The sequence below is a fragment of the Grammomys surdaster genome, unplaced genomic scaffold (assembly GCF_004785775.1).
Source record: "Grammomys surdaster isolate TR1022 unplaced genomic scaffold, NIH_TR_1.0 125852, whole genome shotgun sequence".
Lineage (NCBI taxonomy): Eukaryota > Metazoa > Chordata > Mammalia > Rodentia > Muridae > Grammomys > Grammomys surdaster.
Window position 1 is genome coordinate 2,169,485 of NW_021620678.1, and position 21,243 is coordinate 2,190,727.

The 21,243-nt window shown below is 42.8% G+C and overlaps 1 protein-coding gene across 4 annotated transcripts in view; it reads left to right on the forward strand.

The window, feature by feature from the left end:
- Tnrc6b (trinucleotide repeat containing adaptor 6B) overlaps window positions 1-12,560 on the forward strand; it is a 206,444-nt gene extending 193,884 nt beyond the window's left edge. For all 4 annotated transcript variants that reach the window (XM_028789977.1, XM_028789979.1, XM_028789980.1 and 1 more), the window contains 7 exons: window positions 1,036-1,212; window positions 2,380-2,526; window positions 2,764-2,859; window positions 7,169-7,393; window positions 7,828-7,898; window positions 10,394-10,533; window positions 11,837-12,560. In XM_028789977.1, the coding sequence (XP_028645810.1) occupies window positions 1,036-1,212; window positions 2,380-2,526; window positions 2,764-2,859; window positions 7,169-7,393; window positions 7,828-7,898; window positions 10,394-10,533; window positions 11,837-12,224 (1,244 nt within the window). In that variant the 3' untranslated portion in view covers window positions 12,225-12,560. The remainder of the gene's footprint in view (window positions 1-1,035; window positions 1,213-2,379; window positions 2,527-2,763; window positions 2,860-7,168; window positions 7,394-7,827; window positions 7,899-10,393; window positions 10,534-11,836) is intronic.
- Window positions 12,561-21,243: the final 8,683 nt, after the last annotated feature.

Sequence of the window (21,243 nt, forward strand, 5' to 3'; positions counted from 1 at the left end):
AAACAGACTGCTTACTCAGTAGTTATAGAAGCATTTTAATTTATTGTCCTGCAGATCATTCTATGTGCTCATGATTGACCACCCTAAGACTATGCCAAATAAGTAACAGACTATGTGAACTTTATTTTGGAAATAAGGAAAATAGTCTCCCATAGGCTCCTGAATTTTCACTTAAAGTAAAAAATTATAGCTATCATTTTTTACTTAATGAATGTTAAGCTTTCAACTTTTCCTGCATGAAAATGCTTGAAGGAGGTACTGACAAAGCCACAGGAGTACTACTGGGAACACAGTGACAAAGGATTTTCTGTTCTCTGTGTGTGAGGCCCTGAGCTCAGAAATGCAGAGTTCATTGCTGGCCTGCTGGCAAAGACCTTGGGCAGGAATTCCACCTCATTGCCTTGGAATTTAAAGCAATTGCAGATGGCTTTTTCTCCAGTGGACTCTGCACATTGCCAATTCCAGATAACCCAAGCTCAACCAGCCTTTAAGAATGCTGGGGTAAGAAGTATCAATAGAAAGATCACTTAAACTGTCCAAGGTGCTAAATTTGTTCAGTTTTTCCTCTTCCTCAGTTTTGAGTGATTAGCATAGAAACCACATAGATACTGTGCTTCACACTTTTGTATATGTTTCACTGACTTTATAAGACCGTAGGATTTCAGACTGGAAGTGCTTTTCTAAAATGAGAACACTCTGTGAGCTTAGGTGAGAATGGGGAAGCTCAGAGAGGTGAGCTGAGTCATTACGGTTGTGCTTCTATTAATGGTTGCCCTAAGTTCTTTATTCATGTGTGTGGGGGTGTTAATTTTGGTCTCCTTGTATGTCTGTGCACATGTGCATGTCTATTCCCCACACAGGTCATAAGAGGGCATCAGACTCCCTGGAACTAGAGTACAGACAGTTGTGAGCTACCATGTAGGTGCTGAGAATCAAACCGGGACTCTCTGAAGAAGAGCCAGTGGTCTTAACTTCTGAGCCATCTCTCCAGCCTCTGGAGCTCTCTCTTAGTCAGTTATTTCTTTCTTTTCTTAGGCGCTATAGTGGCCCCTGGTAAGACCCGAGGAGGTTCACCATACAACCAGTTTGATATAATCCCAGGTGACACACTGGGTGGCCATACGGGTCCTGCTGGTGATAGCTGGTTACCTGCCAAATCTCCACCGACTAATAAAATCGGAAGTAAATCCAGCAATGCCAGTTGGCCTCCAGGTATTGTTCATAAAATGCTTTTCCTAGAATAGTTGTTCTCTTTCGTTCAGGTTCTATCTAAACACACTTCTTGTGCAGCTCACTACTGAGGAAGCCCCATGCTTTCTTTTCTGCATTTAGTAGTTATTGTCTACTATTGTTTAGTAGTTAAAGGTAAGGCGCGAATGCTGAAATGTGTGCCATAAGAAAAGAGAAGTTCTTCAAGAAACGAGGAGTTAAGGAGAAAGGAGGTCACCTTGCAGCTGGGACTTGGCATTGTCCTGTGTGTAGAATGCCTTGGAACATTAGCTCTTTTAAAGTGGCATTGAATTGGTTGACCCGCTCATTAGTCAGATATGTCATTTATCTATCCCAGCGTACACAGCGATGAGTCTGGTAAGATTCATCTCTTTCTCTCTTCCTTGCTCATTATAGAAAATTTAATAAAATAAAAATCAGAAAGTCTCCTTCTCTTCATATATAATTCTGACATAAATGTATATAACTACATTTTATTAGAATGAAGTGAAATAATATCTCTTGTTCATATAATACAATTATGTATATAATACAACATAATACAATCTTCTCAACACAATTAGAAGACTATCAATTTGTTAATATTACCATGTAACTTTAAATACAGCTTTAACAGATCAGTAAACACATGATAAGACCTCATATATAGTCTAGGTTTTCCCACAAATAGTTAAATTATTCCCAGCTATCCCCAAAGAGACTGAGAAATAATGGTCACTTAGATTTCATTTTATTATGTGATTTTGGTAAATACATAATAAGAAAATTGGGAAAGGTCACTGGTCTCAAACCCAGATTTTCTCCCAGTTTTTGGCCTCACTTCATTAGGCAGCAGCTCCTACTTTCCCTCACAACCTGGCTTCCTCTAGTAGCTGGAGAATCATGTATGGAGCCATATGATCCAGTGCACAGCCAGACAGGTGAGTGATAGACAACATGCTGGTAGACCTGCTACTGACAAGAGTAGTTGTTCAGGGTAAACTTTTTATTTCATGATGAAAATCTGATGCATAGTAGATTTCATTGTTTAAACTTTTCACAGGACCATGTTTTTTCTACTAAACAGTTATTTTAACATAATAACAAAATAGGAAATGTTTAAGCTAGTTGTTTTTAACACCCTCCTATCCCTATCACTTCTTGTCTCAGAATTCCAACCAGGAGTGCCATGGAAAGGTATCCAAAATATTGACCCTGAATCTGACCCCTATGTCACCCCAGGAAGTGTGCTGGGGGGTACAACCACATCTCCCATTGTAGATACTGACCACCAACTGCTGCGGGATAACACCACAGGTAAGTGAGTGCTGCAGGCTGCGTGTAATACTACCCAGCGTTTTCATAGTTGTTGCCTGTGGCCTTGTTTCTATAATTTAACAAGAAAGCAGAAGCATGTTGCTTTTTATATCTATATTGTTTGGTTACATTTTGTTTTCCTTCTATTTGAGTTTAAATAAAAATACTAACAAAATTTCCCTGGTTATACTGACATTTGTCTGTAATGTTTTCTTCTTCTTCTTCATTTGTTACAAGGGTCTAATTCTTCCCTCAACACCTCGCTGCCTTCACCTGGTGCCTGGCCCTACAGTGCCTCTGACAACTCCTTTACCAACGTTCATAGCACTTCAGGTACTCGCTGGCGTTTCCCCTCTTGCTCAGCAGCTGAGTGGGAGGTTCCTCTTTATACTGACACTCACTTCCTAAGGAGTGCCTGTAGAGCATGGGAAGAACCTAGGTCAGCACAAACAGGAGCACAGCCCTTCTGTGCAGTCAGCATCCATGCAGGGAGCTCCCAGTCTCAGAGATGGGATAGGAAACACAGGACTATTGTGGGCCAAGACCAGTGGGAATAGAATCTCATATAACTTCAACCAAAGTTCAGAGGGCAGAGCTCATGACCTGATGACCAAATGTTTCTGCTAACTAGCCTGCCAAGAAATCAAGGGCTATATGAAGAGCCACTTCAACCCATATTAACATTGAGACAACCAGTGGTAGCTTACTTTTCCCCAAAAATCTGACCTAAAGACACAATGACAGTAAACGGCAAGGGTAAGAAGGAGGACCTTGGTTAATTTGCCAGTAGTCCTTGGTGAGTCCCTGTGGTTGGCTGGTCGATTGGTCTTTGCATTTATTTGCTTATTGAGACTTAAGAAGGAAAAGAAGAGTGAATAGGAGCTAGAGAGATGGTTCAGTGGATAAAATGCTGTGCAGACATGGAGGCCCAAGTTCAGTCCCCATGCCCACCTAAAAAAATCAGGCACAGCCTGGCCACACCTTAATCCTAGCACTCAGGAGATGGAGATAGGTGTAGCTCCATGAGTTTGGGTCTAGCCTGATCTAGTCTGGTCTACATAACAAGTTCCAAGATAGCCACACATAGTGAAATACCATCTCAAAAGAAAAAAAACCTCAGCTATAGTGGCATACAAGTGTAGTGCCAGTGCTGGAGAGGCAGAGACGAGAGGATCCCTGGGCCTTGCTAGCTAGCCAGTCACTCCAGCCAACCGGAGCTACAAGTCAAGGGAGAGGCACCTCTCCCTCAACCCCCCCAACATAATATTTTTGTTAATTATTTGGAAATTTCATAAAATGCACCCTGATCACCCTTGATTCCTATTCCTCCCAGGTCCACCCTCTCTCCCTTGCACCACTACCCCCACCCAAAAAAAATCAAAACAAAACAAAAACCGCCAAATCTAATTTGTGTTGTGGTATAATCATTCATTGGAGTATAAACAATGTGGAAAGCAACTGAGGAAGATACCTGATGTTGACTGCTGGCCTCCGAAAGTACACCCCCACAAAACTAAGCACAAGCATGGACACAATTTCCATGCAGGATAAGACTTCTGTGTGGTTTTGTTTTTTTTGCTTTGGTGGGTGTTTTTTTTGTTTTGTTTTGTTTTGTTTTTTATTTTTGTTTGTTTGTTTTTTTGTTTTGGTTTTTGATTTTTGTTTTTTCGAGACAGGGTTTCTCTGTGTAGCCCTGGCTGTCCTGGAACTCACTCTGTAGACCAGGCTGGGCTCGAACTCAGAAATCCACCTGCCTCTGCCTCCCAAGTGCTGGGATTAAAGGCGTGTGCCACCACTGCCCGGCTCTGTGTGGTTTTTTGTTTTGTTTTGTTTTGTTTTGTTTTGTTTTGTTTTGTTTTGTTTTGTTTTGTTTTGTCAGGATCTTCCTATGTAACTCCGGCTGGCCTCGAACTCACTGTGAGAACCACACTGGCCTTAGAGAGATCTTTCTGCCTCTGCCTCCTCAGTGCTGAGATTACATAAAACAAATCCTTAGCTCCCAGACAATCCTAGTGAGCTAGTGATCTACAGTTCCTTTTTCTAGCTGTTTTCACATCAGTAGTGCAACAATAATGCACACCTACTAAGTGCTTCTACAGACCAGACATCGTAGTAAACCTTAAGATAAACTCCTACTGTGTAAATGGGTTACCCTCATTTAGTAGATAAACTGAAACTGGAAGATCTGGATACTGGGCTGGAGAGACAGCTCAGTGGTTAAGAGCACTGACTGCTCTTCCAGAGGTCCTGAGTTCAATTCCCAGCAACCACATGGTGGCTCACAACCATCTGTAATGGGATCTGACGCCCTCTTCTGGTGTGTCTGAAGACAGCTAAAGTATAATCATATACATAAAACAAGTAAATAAATCTTTAAAAACAAAAAGCTGGATTTGAGACATAGTGATTGTGAATGAATTCCTGGAGGCTGGCCTGGATTAGAGAGAGCTTCTGTCAAAGACCAAACAAAAATACTGTTAACTCCTTGCCTCAGAACTGAGCCTACGTTATAGAGGAAGCCCTTGGAGGGTCTGTTCCACGCCTTCCTCTGTCATACTTGAGAGTACTTGATTGTGCCATTTCCTTGTAAAACTTACTTTGAGGCTGACAGGAATAGCAGCTACTGCACAAGCCTGGTGGCCTGAACTTGAGCTTCAGACCCCACAGAAGGAGAGAACCAAGTCCAAACAGTTGTCCTCTGACCTCCACACAGCCTGGAGTGCATGCCCACACCTCATGCACACTGTAAATATACACTATGATACAATAACAAAGCAAAGACTACTCTTTTGTCTAACTCTTCCTTTATATATCTTATTAAAGAATATTTTTTGTTGTCTTTCTTTTGATACGGGGTCTCACGTAGCTCAGGCTAGCCTTATATTCACTGTGTATGTAGCTAGGTGGACCCTTAGCTTCACTGTTCCTGCTTGCGCCTCTCGTGCTACAACTAGCTGCAAAGTCAGTGAGAGATCTTCCTTAGGCTGAAGGAGTCTTCTGCCTCAGCCTCACAGCAGCCTTCCCACACAGTCCTTTGCTGCCTTCTCTGGCACTCTCTGTTCCCTCATTCCTATAAAAGCCCAGATTCCAGGAATTTTCATCCTGCAGTTGGACATTGACTTGAGACTTCCCTAGGACTGAACTTTGGGATCCTGAGAACTGCCTTTTCTCCCTATCTCTGACCCTTAGTGTTTGTCACTCCCTGGGCCAAGCATATACAAACCATCAGTGTTTTTCTCCACGTTTCCTCTCTCCCTTACTCCCTGGACCCCAGGCCCTGTGTCTCAGAGAATATATTTGACAATCCTATTTTTCATCTCCACTCCTCTTGGTCCATTCTCACCCTAGGTTTGGTTTGGTTTTTGAGACAGGGTTTCTCTGTGTAGCTCTGGCTGTCTTAGAACTCTGTAGACCAGGCTGGCCTCTAACTCAAAGATCCATCTGCTTGTGTTGGGATTAAAGGTGTGGCCACCTCCACTAGGCTATTTATCTTTTTTCTTTTCTCCTTTTTTTTCTTTTCTTTTTTTTTTTTTTGGTTTGTTTGGTTTTTGGTGTTTTTTTTTGTGCTGAGTCTCATGGAGACTCTACTGCAGCTTGCTCAGCCACAGTACACCTATGGCTTTTTTCTCTCCGCCTCCATGAAAATTCTAAAGGGATGTACTCTCACAAGGAGCATAGACTGAGGCTGGATTTCCTTTTTCCTGCTTTCCTGAGCCTATCCCTTGATGTGCATGTGTGCTGTTGCCAAGGTTACCAGTTGTCTCCTATCTGAACCAGAGGCTCCACAAGATAATTACCTATAGTGCTGTCCAGTGATTTAAGCTTAGTAAGTAGTAGTGATCATTTGATGGTTTTCTAAGTTGAGTAGATAGATAGATAGACAGACAGACAGACAGACAGACAGACAGACAGACAGATACTATTTCCATGTATGTGTACTACATATGTGCCTAGTGCCCATAGATGTCAAAAGAGGTCATGGGACCCCCTGTAGTTGCATTGGTTGTGAGCTACTGTGTAGGTGATGGAAATTGAACCCAGATCCTTTGCAAGAGCAAACCAAACCACTAAGCCATTGCTCCAGCCTTATTGATTATATTTAAAATCGATATTGGTGTCTAAACGATCAAGGCACAAGTAATGAATAGTTTTCTAGTGGTTTAGTGTGTGTGCGTGCGTGTGTGCATGCGTGTACTCAGTGAGCATTTATAGAGTACTCTAGTTCTGCTGGTGTTAACATTCTAACCCTGTCTTTTAGCTTGACCTCTTTTGGAATACTTTCTCCATAAATTTGTCTTCTCTTTCAAGTTGTGATTTACCCAAAAAAGAAGTAGGAAATTAGTTATCTTACTGAATCTTCAGTTCACACAATAATATATCAGTTTAGTGTCATTTTAAATTTTTATATTCAACATGCTCAGAGAACAATATTTTCATACTGCTGCTCTTAAAATGTATACTTCCTGCTACTTAAAAAAAAAATTGATACAAAGTACATGGAGCCCAGGGTTACCTCAGGCTTAGCACTGTGACTTTATAAAATATAAATATACATGTGTTTCAATACAGACAAAATTTGTGTCTATTAGTGGACAAATGCCCATCTAACCCTAACTGCTTCCCAACTTTTCTCTTCTTACAGCAAAGTTCCCTGATTACAAATCCACATGGTCCCCAGATCCCATAGGACACAACCCCACTCATCTCTCCAACAAGATGTGGAAGAACCACATCTCCTCCAGGAACACTACACCGCTGCCCCGCCCACCTCCTGGCCTGACCAACCCCAAACCGGCATCTCCTTGGAGCAGCACAGCACCCCGATCGGTCAGGGGGTGGGGGACACAGGATTCCCGGATTGCCTCGGGTAAGGATGATCTACTGTGCAGGAATGGCTGTTTAGCACCATGAGGAGGACATGGAGAGGGCGCAACATGGAGGATTGTGTGGTTGTCTGGTAGAGGAAAATCTTTTGACTGAAAAATTGCAGTAAGTACAGATGAAAGGGTCAGAACCCCTCTAGGGCACACAAAGTAAAAATGAGCAATTACAAAGGAAGGCACTGGGAGGGAATATTGTCCCACAAATATGCAAATGAATTCACTGGGGTCGGGGACTAGAAAAGACCATGAAGGTCAGGATTAGTTTTTTTTGTTTTTGTTTTTTGTTTTTTGTTTTTTTTAAAGAGGCAAATGGTCTGCATGAAAATGTCCCCCTGTATGGTTCCCTGAGAGTCTTGGTGGTTTGGGTATGTGTTTGTTTTGTTTTCTCTCTCCCTCATCCTTCTCCTGTTGTCTGCAGCCTCTACCTGGAGTGATGGTGGATCTGTTCGTCCTAGTTACTGGCTGGTTCTTCACAATCTCACTCCACAGGTAACCTTGCTTTCTTGTGGTTTTCTAGATAGGATTTGATTTTATTTAAAGACAGAGAGAGCTGTGCATATTGGTATACACCTTTAGTCTCCAGCACTTGAAAGGCAAAGACAGGTAGATGTCTTTGAGTTCAAGGCCAGCCTGTTAGCAAGTTCTTAGGGTACATGGGACTCTTGTCTAAAATAAAAGGGAGGGAGACAGAATGGAGGATGTTGGCAAACATGAAAGCTCTTTTCTTGTTGGTTTTTTTTTTTCCTTCATTTGTTTTGGCCCTACCTACCCCAGTGGTTTCTCTGTGTAGCCCTAGCTGTCCTAGAACTCACTCTGTAGACCCGGCTAGCCTCAAACTCAGAGAGCTGCCTGCCTCTCAAATGCTGGGATTGAAGGCATTCGCCACCACTGCTCAGCTATGAAAGCTCATTTGTAGGACTAGAGAGATGGTTCACCAGTTAAGGAAGCTTGCCGCTTATGCAGAGCACTCAAGTTTAGTTCCCAGCACCCACTTCAGACGTCTAATTAGGAGATCTGATGTTCTCTTCTGGACTATAAAGAAAGCTCATTTATTTCATGGCCACTAGGCCTCACACCCACAGTGATAAGGATGAGAAAATTCTATAAAGCGGTGAGATGAAGTCATATGACCTGCTGATGAGGCAGTGTGTTGTATAGATATGCCCATTTGAATCTGGAACCAAATAAGATGATGTGTTTTAACCACATAGAAAAAGATGTTCCTGACAGGGACTTGAAATCGCTTAGTTGATAAAGTGGCATTGTGAGGTTCTCAGATCTGTAATGTACTAGTATCTGCTAGGACTCTCTGTGGGCAGATACAGTTTGCTATAAACTTATCTGCCCAGTGAACCTGTTTGTGGCAGGTAAATCACAAGCCTCCTATTTCTAGGCACCGTAGACAGGGTTACATAGTCTGTCAAAATAAAAGTTGCAGTTTATGTCCTTAGCTAATAGTTGACTAAACTGTAAAGAATCGTGTGGGGGCGGGAGTGATACTAATGCTAGGAGCAAACCTGGGGCCTCACACACAGTAAGCAAATACTCTGTGTGTGTCTGACTACAGCCCCAATATGAAAAATCAGACATAATTTTGTTCAAAACTATATATGCCTTTTTTTTAAAGTTCTCACACTATGTAGTGCTTATAATGTGGATAAAATGAGAGCCAATAAGAGGTACCCAGTTTTAAAAAGTGCCTGGGCATGCTAACTAACCATTCACTTCTATTCACTCAAAAGTAGTATGCATACATTACATGTATAATAAAATTAATGTGATCTTGGCTGTGTTTGTATCAAAATAATTGATTTCTTTAGCTATTAGAGCAGTTGGGGCTGGAGAGATGATGGGTTAGCAGTTAAGAGCACTGTCTGCTCTTCCAGAGGTCCTGAGTTCAATCCCCAGCAACCACATGGTGGCTCACAAGCATATTTAGTGTGATCTGATGCCCTCTTTTGGCATGCAGGTGTACATGCAGATAGAGCACTTATATACACAAGATAAATGAATATTTAGAAAGAAATGTTAGAGCTGCCTTGTAAGTAGGGTAGTGTCACTCTGAGTTTAAGTTGTTGGTAGAGCAAAGTAATACACGGGGCAGTGGATTTTCCATCACCAAAAATGTGTTTGAAGGACGTCTGTCTCCTGAAAAGTCATTTGTTCCATATAATGATATATTCATGCAGGTGATGTCCCTTATCAACGTGCCAGCAGCATTTTCTTTGGCTTTCTGTGAAGAGCTAACAGGAACTACTGGCTTCTACTCTTCAGGCTTCCCACTGGTGCTGAGAATGGAAGCCTCTTAGGCACTTGCCCCACCACTGGCTATGAGACATTGCACAGCCTTCTGAGTCATTCCCAATCGTAGCATAGCTTTTTCAATGAGGTGAACTGAAGTATTGGGATGGAGGCTTAAATAAATATTTATGATCTTGTTGGAAAATTCACCCAGAGTAAATAGGTTTGTTCATATACTCTTAGATTGGGAAAATTATCCATAATCCCCTACAGCCCTTGGTCAAATGGGTCTAGTGAAAAGGAGATGGAAGTAGTCCTCCCTTTATATCTATATTGTCAGAGGATGTGACAGTGTTGGAATGAGTAGTTTTTGGACTAAGCCAATTTTAACTGCCAGGTGTTCAGGGTGCTCGTCTTGTCTAGTCTGTCTCTGGGAGAGTATTTATTGGGAGGCAGAAAAAATAAAAGGTTTGTAATGATGTTGACAGCTTTGCATGGTAACTTTAATTCTAATTTTCTGCCCCTTTGAGCTCTATAAATAAGCACATACTTGTTCATCTCTCTACTAAAAAAAAACAGACCATATATTGGATTTTAGGTTTTTATTTTTAGCTATTTTTATACAGAAACATTTTATTTATAAAACAAGAATAATGGGTCTCAGTCTCATTCTTTAAATGTGTTAGAATTTACCCTTCCCATGCCTCATCTACACTTAGCTCACATGTGTTCTTACCTCTTAGATCGATGGGTCAACCTTGAGAACGATCTGCATGCAGCATGGCCCACTGCTGACATTCCATCTGAATCTAACCCAGGGCACTGCCCTGATCCGATACAGCACCAAACAGGAGGCAGCCAAGGCCCAGACTGCACTGCACATGTAAGTACTGCATCCAGCATCTAGACAGGTGCATGTGATACACAAAGGAGTGTTCTGGTCCTGCTTAATTAAACAGTGACATAAACATGCTCAAAGAATCTCATCTCAATCAAATATATATTTGCACATACTTAGGTATTGGTCTTTTCTACTTAACTTTGTTATGAAAAACATTCTAAATGCTTTTTTTTATGTTAGAATCTAGCCATTTACTGGTTCAGATGTAAATAAGAAATGTTTGGTTGCTTGGTTGGCTTGAGACAGGGTCTCTCTACATAGCCCTGGCTGTCCTAGACCTCACTGTAGAGATCAGGCTGGCTCTGAACTCAAAGAGATCCACCTGCCCCTGCTTCCTAATGCTGAGAGTAAAGGTGTGCACCACTACACCCAGCCCAAAGAGGAAATTAATATAGTTGTGGGTAGCAGAGTTTTTGCATGAAGTGGACAGAGTGGATCAGATTCTGACCATCTTCTTTCCCACCCACTGTCAAACTGGTGGACAGAAAAGTGTTAACTCCCTTTGGCCACAGATGCCATGACAAAAATCCACAGAGAGAGCACAGACAAGTGCTAGCAGGCCCCCACAGCAAATCCGTGCTCAGACGGAATGGGGTCTAGGTGTTGGCACTGGCTTGCTTGCGGTTATGTATAGGATTCTTTGCCTCATGTGGAGCTAAGAAAGGAAAAGGAGGAGGGAAGTGAAGAAAGAAAGAAAGCTGACATTTTCTTTGTGCTTTTGTAAAACTTCAAATTTTTAAAAAAATAGTTTAGAATCGCAGCAGAATTGAGAGGATGGGACAGCAACTTTCCGTACTATTCCTGACCGCTCTCTCAACGAGACCTCGCCCCACTGTGTCGCTCACTAGAGTGTTACAGTCTATGAACATTCATTAGCACCTGATTCACCGGAGTCCACAGTTTACACTGGGGTTCAGTCTACTTTCTGGGTCACTGTTGGTGGTGGGTATGAACAAATAATGCTGATGTATCCACCATCATACTATTGCTGTATTGTTCAGTCATACCATTGCCCTAAATGTCCTCTGTCTCTCTCTCATATATACACAAACACAGAGAGACTCACACAGAGACACACACAGGTAGGCTGGAGATGTAGCTCAGTTGTTCTTTTTAGCATGCATAAATCCCTAGGTTCATTTCCCAGTACTGCATAAGCCAATGCATGATAGCGTACACCCGTGATCAAGCATGCAGACAACACAGTAACAGAGGACTAACAGCAGTGACCCCTCGTGTGCTGGTGAGCCCTCAGATCACATGGCTCTCTTCCTCCTTTCTCCAGGTGTGTGTTGGGAAACACTACCATCCTGGCCGAGTTTGCCACTGAGGATGAAGTCAGCCGCTTTCTGGCTCAAGCTCAGCCCCCTACACCTGCAGCAACTCCGAGTGCACCTGCCACAGGGTGGCAGTCACTGGAGACCAGCCAGAATCAAGCAGACCCCGTTGGACCTGCGCTGAACCTTTTCGGTGGGTCCACCGGGCTCGGGCAGTGGAGCAGCAGCACTGGTGGCAGCAGTGGGGCAGATCTTGCCGGCACTTCCTTGTGGGGCCCCACAAACTATTCTTCTAGCTTGTGGGGAGTCCCAACGGTGGAAGATCCCCATAGGATGGGCAGCCCTGCTCCTTTACTACCTGGTGACCTTCTGGGAGGAGGGTCGGATTCAATCTGAACTTAGAACTTTCAACTCTGACCTCGTGACCTTTTTTGGAACAGCAGCAGCACTAACTTGACCTTTTCGTTTTTTTTTTCAACTTGCAATAAATACATTTTTAAAAGGAAAAAAGAAAACGGAGAGAGAAAAAAGGTGGGTCATTGACAGACTGTCTGAGCACATAGTTGCCTCCCTTAAAACTTCAGTTTTTTCGTTTGGAATATGAATCCAAAAAGAGAACATATCACTCTTGAAATACTTGAATCATGAACGCCAACCTAGAAAGACAATGTGAAGCAAGTACACATACCATTTAAATTTAAACACAAAAAAAATTAAAAAAATTAGTTTCTAGTTTTTCACTTTTTTCATGTTATATGGAAGTTGTTGCTAAGAAACATATATACTGAAAAAATAGCTTTTTAACTTTGTTTGCACTGGGTGTGTTTCCGTCCTTAGGTCTACCATGTTTGGGTGGGAGGGAAATTCAAAAGAATTGTTGGGGGAGGGGGGAGGGAAGACTTGACGGAGCCTCACTTTAAAAACAAAAACAAAAAAACTTTAAAAAAAAAAAAAGGAAAAATTTTGTGATTGGCTGGTTGATAAATACCAGTGTGTTCTGGCACATGTAACTGCCCAGGCATGCTCGTTCTGGTATGTGTGTGCACGTGTGTTCATGTGCATTTGCGTGCATCCTCCTCTCTGTCTCTTTGTGTGTGCCTGCGTCCTGCCCTCCTCGTCCCGCCCCACCCTGATTTCTCAGAAAGCTGCATTGCTGACAGTTCGCAGGCTGGCTGGCCGGCCATCCGCTTTTTTTATTATTTTTGACTATGAGAACACAGGAGCACAGGGAGCCGCTGCAACTCAAGCCACTTCTTCCGGCTGCATTGAGATGAAGGGTGCTTTTCAGTGATGAGAGCAGCAGCCAGAACATGAGGGTCCCCAGCTTCCTGTTGACTTAGCTGCAGAGCAGAGCACTGCCAAGCCCAGCGGCGCAACAGGAGGTGCCTCTTAGAAGCTGCTGCTCACCTCTGTGCTGTGAAATAAGCGGCTTCTGAGCTGCTGAGCACTCGGGGTCTAAGTCTCGAGCAGGCCGTTCTGCTGCTTTGAATGGGAACAGGTGATTCAATAATTTTAAAATCATGTGATGTTTTAAAAGCAGAAAAACTGTTCCCACTTTGCTGTGTCATCAGGTGTGAGAATTTTTTTAAAGGATTCAGGTAATACAAATTAAATTGTTTCTATCAGTTCTCATTATCGTGTGAGGAAAACAGCAGTAAGTTGTAAGCAGCCTCCTGGAAGCATCGTAGCTCCTCCCTTTCTGATTCTCTCTCGCTGAGCGTTACCTGTGCCAGGCCGTGGCGCTCGTTACAGCACCAGGCCATCACTGACAGAAACGTTTACTTAACGAATGTTCTTAAACCAGTGTGTACTTCAAGTGTCTCCCTTTGTTTCTCTGTGTTGTTTCCTGTGTATGTGGTTTTGCTTAGGCAGAAATAACTTAGCAAAGACTTAAGTATTGCACCTTGTTTTGGTTTTGACCTCTTTTTTTCTTTCCTTGTAATGTTGGGTTTTTTATTTTGGTATTTAAGACTTTTTTTTTAAAGCATCAATGTAGTAGTTCTCTGGGCCGAACAGGAGGCAATGTTAATCCACAGTTATCACCAATACGTATGTACTATGTTGGAATCAAAATATATCAAATTTATTATTGTGAAGAGAATGAAAGTAAACCTGACCGGGATTCTTACATACGAAGTAGATGGCGGGTGGGTGGGTGGGGAAGATGTGTGCGGGTAACATGCTAGCACTTGTGTGAATATCCCAGTCTGCATCGTACTGTCTGTTCAACATGAAGTGCCGACATTCTGTACCAGCAATTACCTGCCCATTCCAACCCCTGATGGGAGCAGACCTCTGCTGTCCTCTGTGACTTGCTGCTATTGAGGACAAGGGAGTTTTTCTTTCTTTAGCATCTTCATTGAAGGATACAGCAATGCCTAATGTATTTAACTTTCAGCTTGTGTCTTTTGTGTAGGTGGGTAGAGGGGTATGGATAGGAAAAAGCAAACAAACAAAAAACCCAAAATTGCATGTAAGTGGCTTTGTAAGACAGTGAGTGGGAAATTCTGTAGTCATCTTGTCTTACCTTGTTGGATATAAACCTAGCTTCAGAGGAGGCTGACGGGCACCATTCCCATGAGCACTTGCTTGTGCTTGCCAATCTGGGCGCCCTTGGCAGGTGGGTGGGCAAATGAGTTTGCAGTTCTGGTTTGTTCCTGCAACACCTTGTTCTCATGGACTCTGCCTTCCTCCTGCTCTCCGGTTTCCATCACCACCATCCCTTCTCACCTCTGCCCTACAAAATGTCTCCTTCCAGCCCCACTGACTCCCAGTGTTGGAGCAGAGCTCTGTCACAGGTGATGACGTCCAAGTGAAGCGCAGCTTACACTCAGACATCTGCAGACTGAAGGCTGAGTCTTAGCATCCCCAGACTCCTGGGAGCCTGTGGGGACTGTCCACTGCCGCTCTTGGTTCATGGCCCTACCTACCCTCTCCTCTTCCCCTGTTCCTCTTCTGCCTGTTGGGTCCTTGACCTGCACTATGGCTTAGTTGAGTTCCTTACGATACTACGGTGAAAGCCGGGTGCTAGAGCCCCTCTTGTTTACAAGACATAAATGAGGGATTTGAAATATGTAAAAATAAACATGAGAAGCTAAAATGTTCTTCCATCATAAGCTTAAAGGGAAAAAAAACTAAAAACTTAAAAAAAAGACCAAAAAGTGCATATATATATATATATATATATATATATATACATACACACACACACATACATATAAATATATATTTTAGATGAAGACTAACTCTGGGAGCATTTAACAGTGTTTTTGTTTTTTTTTATTTTTAACATTATTTTCCTGCTTTAAAATTTGCAAGCATTCTCAGGAATTCTAGGGTAGGAAGCCAGTTTTTTGAAGATGGTTTATTTAATTGTATCTTATCCTAGATAGACAGCTGTTTCTTTCCTGTTAGTAAACTTTTACAAGTTCCTGAAACTTCAAAAAGTTTAAACGATTTTTACTTACAAAAATGTAAAAAAGGAAAGTCTCCAAATGTTATTATCATACAGGGGATCACACATTTTAAAATACATAGAAATATTTTTTAAAAATTACCAATTTAGCAGCAACAGGTAAATTCATTATCTTAACAACTGTGGGAGAAGGCTCAGCTGTTCTGAGCGTTGTCACCGCCTTGCTTGAGATTGTGCATGACTTACCAGGGGAGTGTCTATTGAGCTCGTAGGACTGCCTGCCACCACACTGTTCCTTCTGTCTGAGGCTGGACTGGCATCTCCCCGTCATGTTTCTGTTCTCCAGTACAGCCCTTCTTCTCCCTGGCTATCCAGCCCTATCAACAAAAGAAAGGAATAAAGAAAGAAACAATAGCTTAAGCAAGAAAGATTGGCTCTAAACTGTGGCAGTGCAGTTGTTGGATTGCTGAGAATCTCTGTAAAGAGTTAGGAAAAATAGGTTAATAATTTTTAAAAAAAATTTTAAATATAAGCAGTACTAAAGGAAAATGACCTATGGACTGTTCTGTTCATGAAGAGTGTGTGTGTCGCCTCCACCTGTTACAGGAGGAGAAAACAGAAGAGTCTAACAAGAAACAAGTGGTTTTACTTTTTTTTTTTTTTTTAGCTCCCAGCTACTGTTTGCTTGTGTTAAATGCTGTTTTGAAGATTTACTGCTTACTATCCCCATCCTGGGAGGCAGAGTGTTTTCCTTTTGATTTTGGTGGTGTTGAATTCTGCTTTTGTATTCCCTCCTGGGGCCAGAGGCCTTGGCCACAGCTCCTTTCAAACTTTAAACTTCCCAGTGGGAAAGAAAATCCAGCTCCACAGGTAAAGTGAATGGGTGGGGTTGTTGCCTGCATTCTCTAAAACCGCTTTAGTGCCTTCGTACATACACCAGACATCCTAAACAGGGGGTGAGTGTGTGTGTGCATGTGGTCCAGTCACTCCACAGTTGGTATGATGCTTGCCTGTAAAGGAAATGGGAGTGGCTCTGGACAGGCCCCAAAGGCAGTGGGCTAAATCAAAATAAACAAAAATTGAGGAAGTTAAATACGTTGTTTTGTCTCCATAATGTGAGATGCCAAGTTCCTTCCTAGGTTGTGTGCCCTCCATAGGTGCTGACTTCTCCATGTGTAGAAGGGTGACAGTAACAGTCATGGGGAAAGTCTTTTTGTGCCGGGCCAGTGGAGGAAGGCTCCTGCTTCTCAGTTCCTGTTGTCTGTCTTCTCTCTGCCTCTCCCCTTCGCCCATTTGTCATCTTGTTGGAAGCTTCTGTTATTGATAGACAATGACCTAAGAAAAGGACGTGGTGAGGGGTGTCTTAGGTGGAAAGCCTTTCCTTCCCCATGATATTTAGCAAGAACCCTGTCTACCAAGACATTAGGCGACTCATTCTCCATGGAAAAATTCAATAAGCATATCGTTCCAGCACATTCTGGCATGTATACAGAGGCTTGCTAGTCACCGTTATATAGATTTGTTTTATATACATTACAAGCCTGTAAATGTGAGCTTCCTGTCTTATACTAGGTTTTTTGGGTGTTTTTTTTTTTAAACTTGTGGTAGGTAGACATATATGTCTCATAAGTATCACAGGCTTTTTTCTGTCTACCCCTCCCCCATTCATAGCCAAAAGAAAAGCACAGGCGTGGAAAAGTCTTCTTCTGTCACTTGGGAGAGCCTCTGTTGCCGATGAGACCCAGTGCCATGACCCCGTTTAAAGGTTGAGAAACACTCAGGTCTCTGACACCCTCTTTAAAACAAACAGAAGAGAAAGGACAGTCTGTATAGCATCTCCTCTCAGCTCCTAGTTCTTGAATTTATTTTCCATTTCTAGCATTTATAAGAATGAACTTAGCAATGAGTGCAGCAGTGCCGGTCCATAAAACAACAGCTCAAAACCATATTATCCCCTCAGTGTTCCAGTGAAACATCCCCCCACCCCCCCGTGCTTTGCCGTTCATTCAGTTACTTTATATTGCAGTGACTTGAATTCTAAGAGTTTTTCCACTTGTATTGTGAATGTAGTGTTGGGAATTGAATCAAAATTCAGTGTGATGTGGAAGATAATATGTAAGGGGGAAAATGAAAGGGGGAGGAATTCCTGCTAAGAATTTGGAAGGGCTTTACTAGAGTGCCTACCAAAAACTGAACGTTAACTTACTGCAGACACTTCACTCCCTGCTTGTGGTTCATTGTGCTGGGGAGGAAACCCAGGACTTTGCCTATGGTAGTGAGCATGCTCTGTGCTTGAGCCACACAGTTCTTCCAGCCCTACGCTGTTGCTGTCCCCACCCCCTTTTTCTTGTAAGGGAAATGGTTTTGTAGGATTAACAGCCAGGTTCTACTTTGACCTCAGATGCTGTGTACTTTTTCTTCTTCTGCCATTTGACTCTTAGTGAATGCTTAAGACAAGCCTGCTTCCCTCTCCAGTGTCAGCAGGATGTTTTCAGCAGGTTTGACTGAGATAGCCATCTCTAAAACTGAGGCACAATTGAGTGGTCCCATTCTTCCCTGCCCTCAGAGGTAAAATTCAGCATATACTGCTCTGACGTTTGTTACTTTGAGTTAGTCTTTTTTTATTCTAAGTGTAAAGTCTTCAACTAGGAGAAGAGATACAATTTTAGCTGGTTTAAAAACAAACAAACCCCAAACTTTATTCTCTATGTTTTTGCCAAGTTTTGTCACAGTTTTGTATCCTGAAATTAGCTACACTTCTTAATATCACTGCAAAGAGAAACCTTATTCTGTGATTGTGTTTATCTTATATGAGTGCAGCGAGGACTATTCTAGCCTGTGTGTAAGTGAACTGTCCACTCATAGACTGAGGACCACACAGAGCCCCTTTGCTCTTTACCTACAAGGACAAGGCTGTTGAAGACATCATCAGCCTCTAAAAAAAACAAAAAAACAAACAAAAAAACAAAACAAAAAAAACCCAGAATATCCCCAGAGTTTGTTTCACCCTGTAAGAATGTTCCATAGGTTTACAGCCAGTGTCCAAGGTGTGCTGTCATCAGAGATGGCTCCAGTTGTCAACAATAGTATTCTTATTCTTGACCTTAACTTTGACAAAGGGGATAGCCATACTGAATTCTTTAGATTTGAAATAATTGTCAACTCCAGGAATCTAAACAAAGGACAGTAATAAAAACTGAGTATTGGACTAGACTTGGTGGCACACACCTTTAATCCCAGCATTTGAGGGGCAGAAGCAAATGGACCTCTGTGAGTTCAAGGCCAGCCTGTTCTACATAGCAAGTTTCAGAGAGACCCTGCCTCATAAGCAAAATCTGAATATCAATCCTCTCTAAACTGCCCACATCTTCCCTACTTCACACTGCCACAAGGAGGACATGTACAAGATACAAGATGGTATAAGAAGAGAGTGGCTAGCTCCTGCCAGCCTGGCATCCACTCTGCCTTTCGTTTGTGTGGTCCTCCTGACTAGCTCCTGAACAGATGGGAAGTACTTCCATCATTTGAATGGTTTTTTAAATAGTATCAAAGTGACAGAATGCCTGTGTTTGCTTCTCAGATTTGAAATGGCCCCATGCCAGGAAAGGGGATACTATCTTGACAAGAAGCTCTGCCGAGCTCAGCATTGTCCCTCATGGTGACAGACTTACCTTACCACAGGAGGGGAGAGCCCAGATATACTTTCATAAGCCAGAAGTGTTCTACTTTAAATAAGAAGGAAATAGTATTTCCCTAGAGCATTACATGCCTCCCTCAGTTTTCACAGTATGAGTGAGTCAGTGCACTGGAAACAAATCCCAATTACAGTTGGCCCATTTCCAGTCAGTGTCAGGAAGTTGGGATTGACCTCTTCTAAAAGGGAAATCCCTTCTTCATACGTCTCTCTCCCTTCTCCCTGGTTTCCTGGACTTTCTGGTGGAGCATGCAGTTTTTCTTGGGCCACTGAAAGGGCACCCCGCTCCTGGAGTTTGTGACGGACTTGAGGCGGATGGAGCAGCCTTACTTCTGTGTCTGGCCTTACAGCAGGAAAAGATAGTAGAAGGTGTATGCTAAAAACAAAAGGGGGGTATTTATGCAAAACAAAACCAACCCTTGGGGATCCTTCAAGAGGTCACATACCTTGTAAAGGTAGGATGGTTGCTCACCAAGTGATGGCTTTTAGCATGAAACTTCTTTTTGCCAGAAGTTTGGGGTTATGTTACAGTGCTTGTGTTTAAAACACTACCCCCTTTAATTCTTTCCAAGGAATCTCTTAAGTGTAGTACTTCTGAATGTGCCTTTGTCAGCCCAGAGACCAACTGTGGTCTGTCAGAGGGTCTCCTGACAGCCCCAGGGACAGCTGTTGGATTTTCATGAGCACCCATTTTGCACAGTATGAGTTGTGTGGAAGAGATTCTGGGTCTTGGACCAGGAGGTTATAAGTAAGGCCAGGGCCCAGCAGATTCCACTGTAGTCAGCTGTCTCCATTTGCATTCCTTAGTGTTCTCTCTCAACAAATTTCTCTCTCTCTCTCTCTCTCTCTCTCTCTCTCTCTCTCTCTCTCTCTCTCTCTCTGTGTGTGTGTGTGTGTGTGTGTGTGTGTGTGTGTGTGTGTGTGTGTGTGTGTTCTGTAAGCACTGGAGTATTGGGATTGGGAAACAGTGATTTTTGTGACCCACTCATTCTTGTAAAGAAGGCATTTCTGGCTTTGTGCTGCAGATGGTGCTTCCTCTCCCTTTAGAAGGTCATGATTTTCCCAAATGCAAGTCACATCAATGTTGCTGTTTCTGTGAACAGGGTATTTATTGCACACAAAGGAAAGGTTTTGAAAGAATTGAGACCGATGCTTAAAAAAAAAGAAAACCTCTGAAATCACGTTGTAGTTTTTGAGAACTGTTTTAGTTAAAAATTTAGTTAAATAGTTCATGTTTCATGTTTGTTTTCAACAACCCCACCTCCTCCCTACTCCCAGTCTTCTAAAGAAGCATCCAGTGAATGCCAAGGACCCTGTCCATCATCCTGAGTGCTCCCCCTTACCCCCAGGAAAGTGCTCCCCAGATTCCTTCAGCTTCACTTGGGAAGACAAATGGAGGCTTCACTCCTCTTGTTGCCTTGGGATGTATTATTATGCAAATGTGAATTTAACTAGAGGTTGTTGGATTTGTTTTTGTGTTGTTGTCCCACCCCCAAAAAAAGTCCAAATGTGGTCATCCTTACTCCATTTTATATTCTGAATTTGTAACTATGCATATTCTGAAAGGGGGGAAGGCAGGGAAAGAAGCCAATTTGCATCCTTATGTATTCCCGTTTCTGTGTCCATGGAATCCCCATGTCTGGGAAGGGAAGAAGAGAAGAGGGGAAGGCTCCTTAGATCAGCATAGTGAGGGTGAGAGGGGCCTCCCAGACCCCACCCAGTATCTGGCAGGTCTGATTGCCAAGCAGATTTGGGGGAGGAGGGTCTGCCATGCCTGTCCATCATTATGGTGCAGGATTCTTGATACTGGCCATGCAGTGTTAACCCAGGGCAGCCATGGAAGCTCACAGGCTCCAGTATTCTCTGAACTCAGAACCCTTTCAAGCTCAGGAAACTATGCCGCATTCTGCTGACCTGAGAGTTCATCTTCTCCTTTTACGTTTGTTTTTGGTCATTGCATAAGGTACCATGCCTAGTCATGAGCCGAGGAAGAGGGCTGTTCCCTGCCGCGTCTGCCATCCCTGGTCTCTGTTTCCCTCACCTATCCTGAGCTGGTGGTGCAGTGAGTTGTGGGACACTGGAAGGCTTTCATACTTTCTCTTTGTTGTTACAACAGTTCTCTGTAGAGTTAGCCTTTGCTACGTCATAGCGCCTGCAGTTGCTCTGGTCTAGGCGTTATTACAGCACATAGTATGGAAAGCCAGAGATGTTCAGCCTGTCTTCAGTGTTTCTCACACAGCAATCTCTGTTACGTTCACAGTACTGTAATGAGTGACAGACTTGATCACAGTCTCTATGTGTCTGTG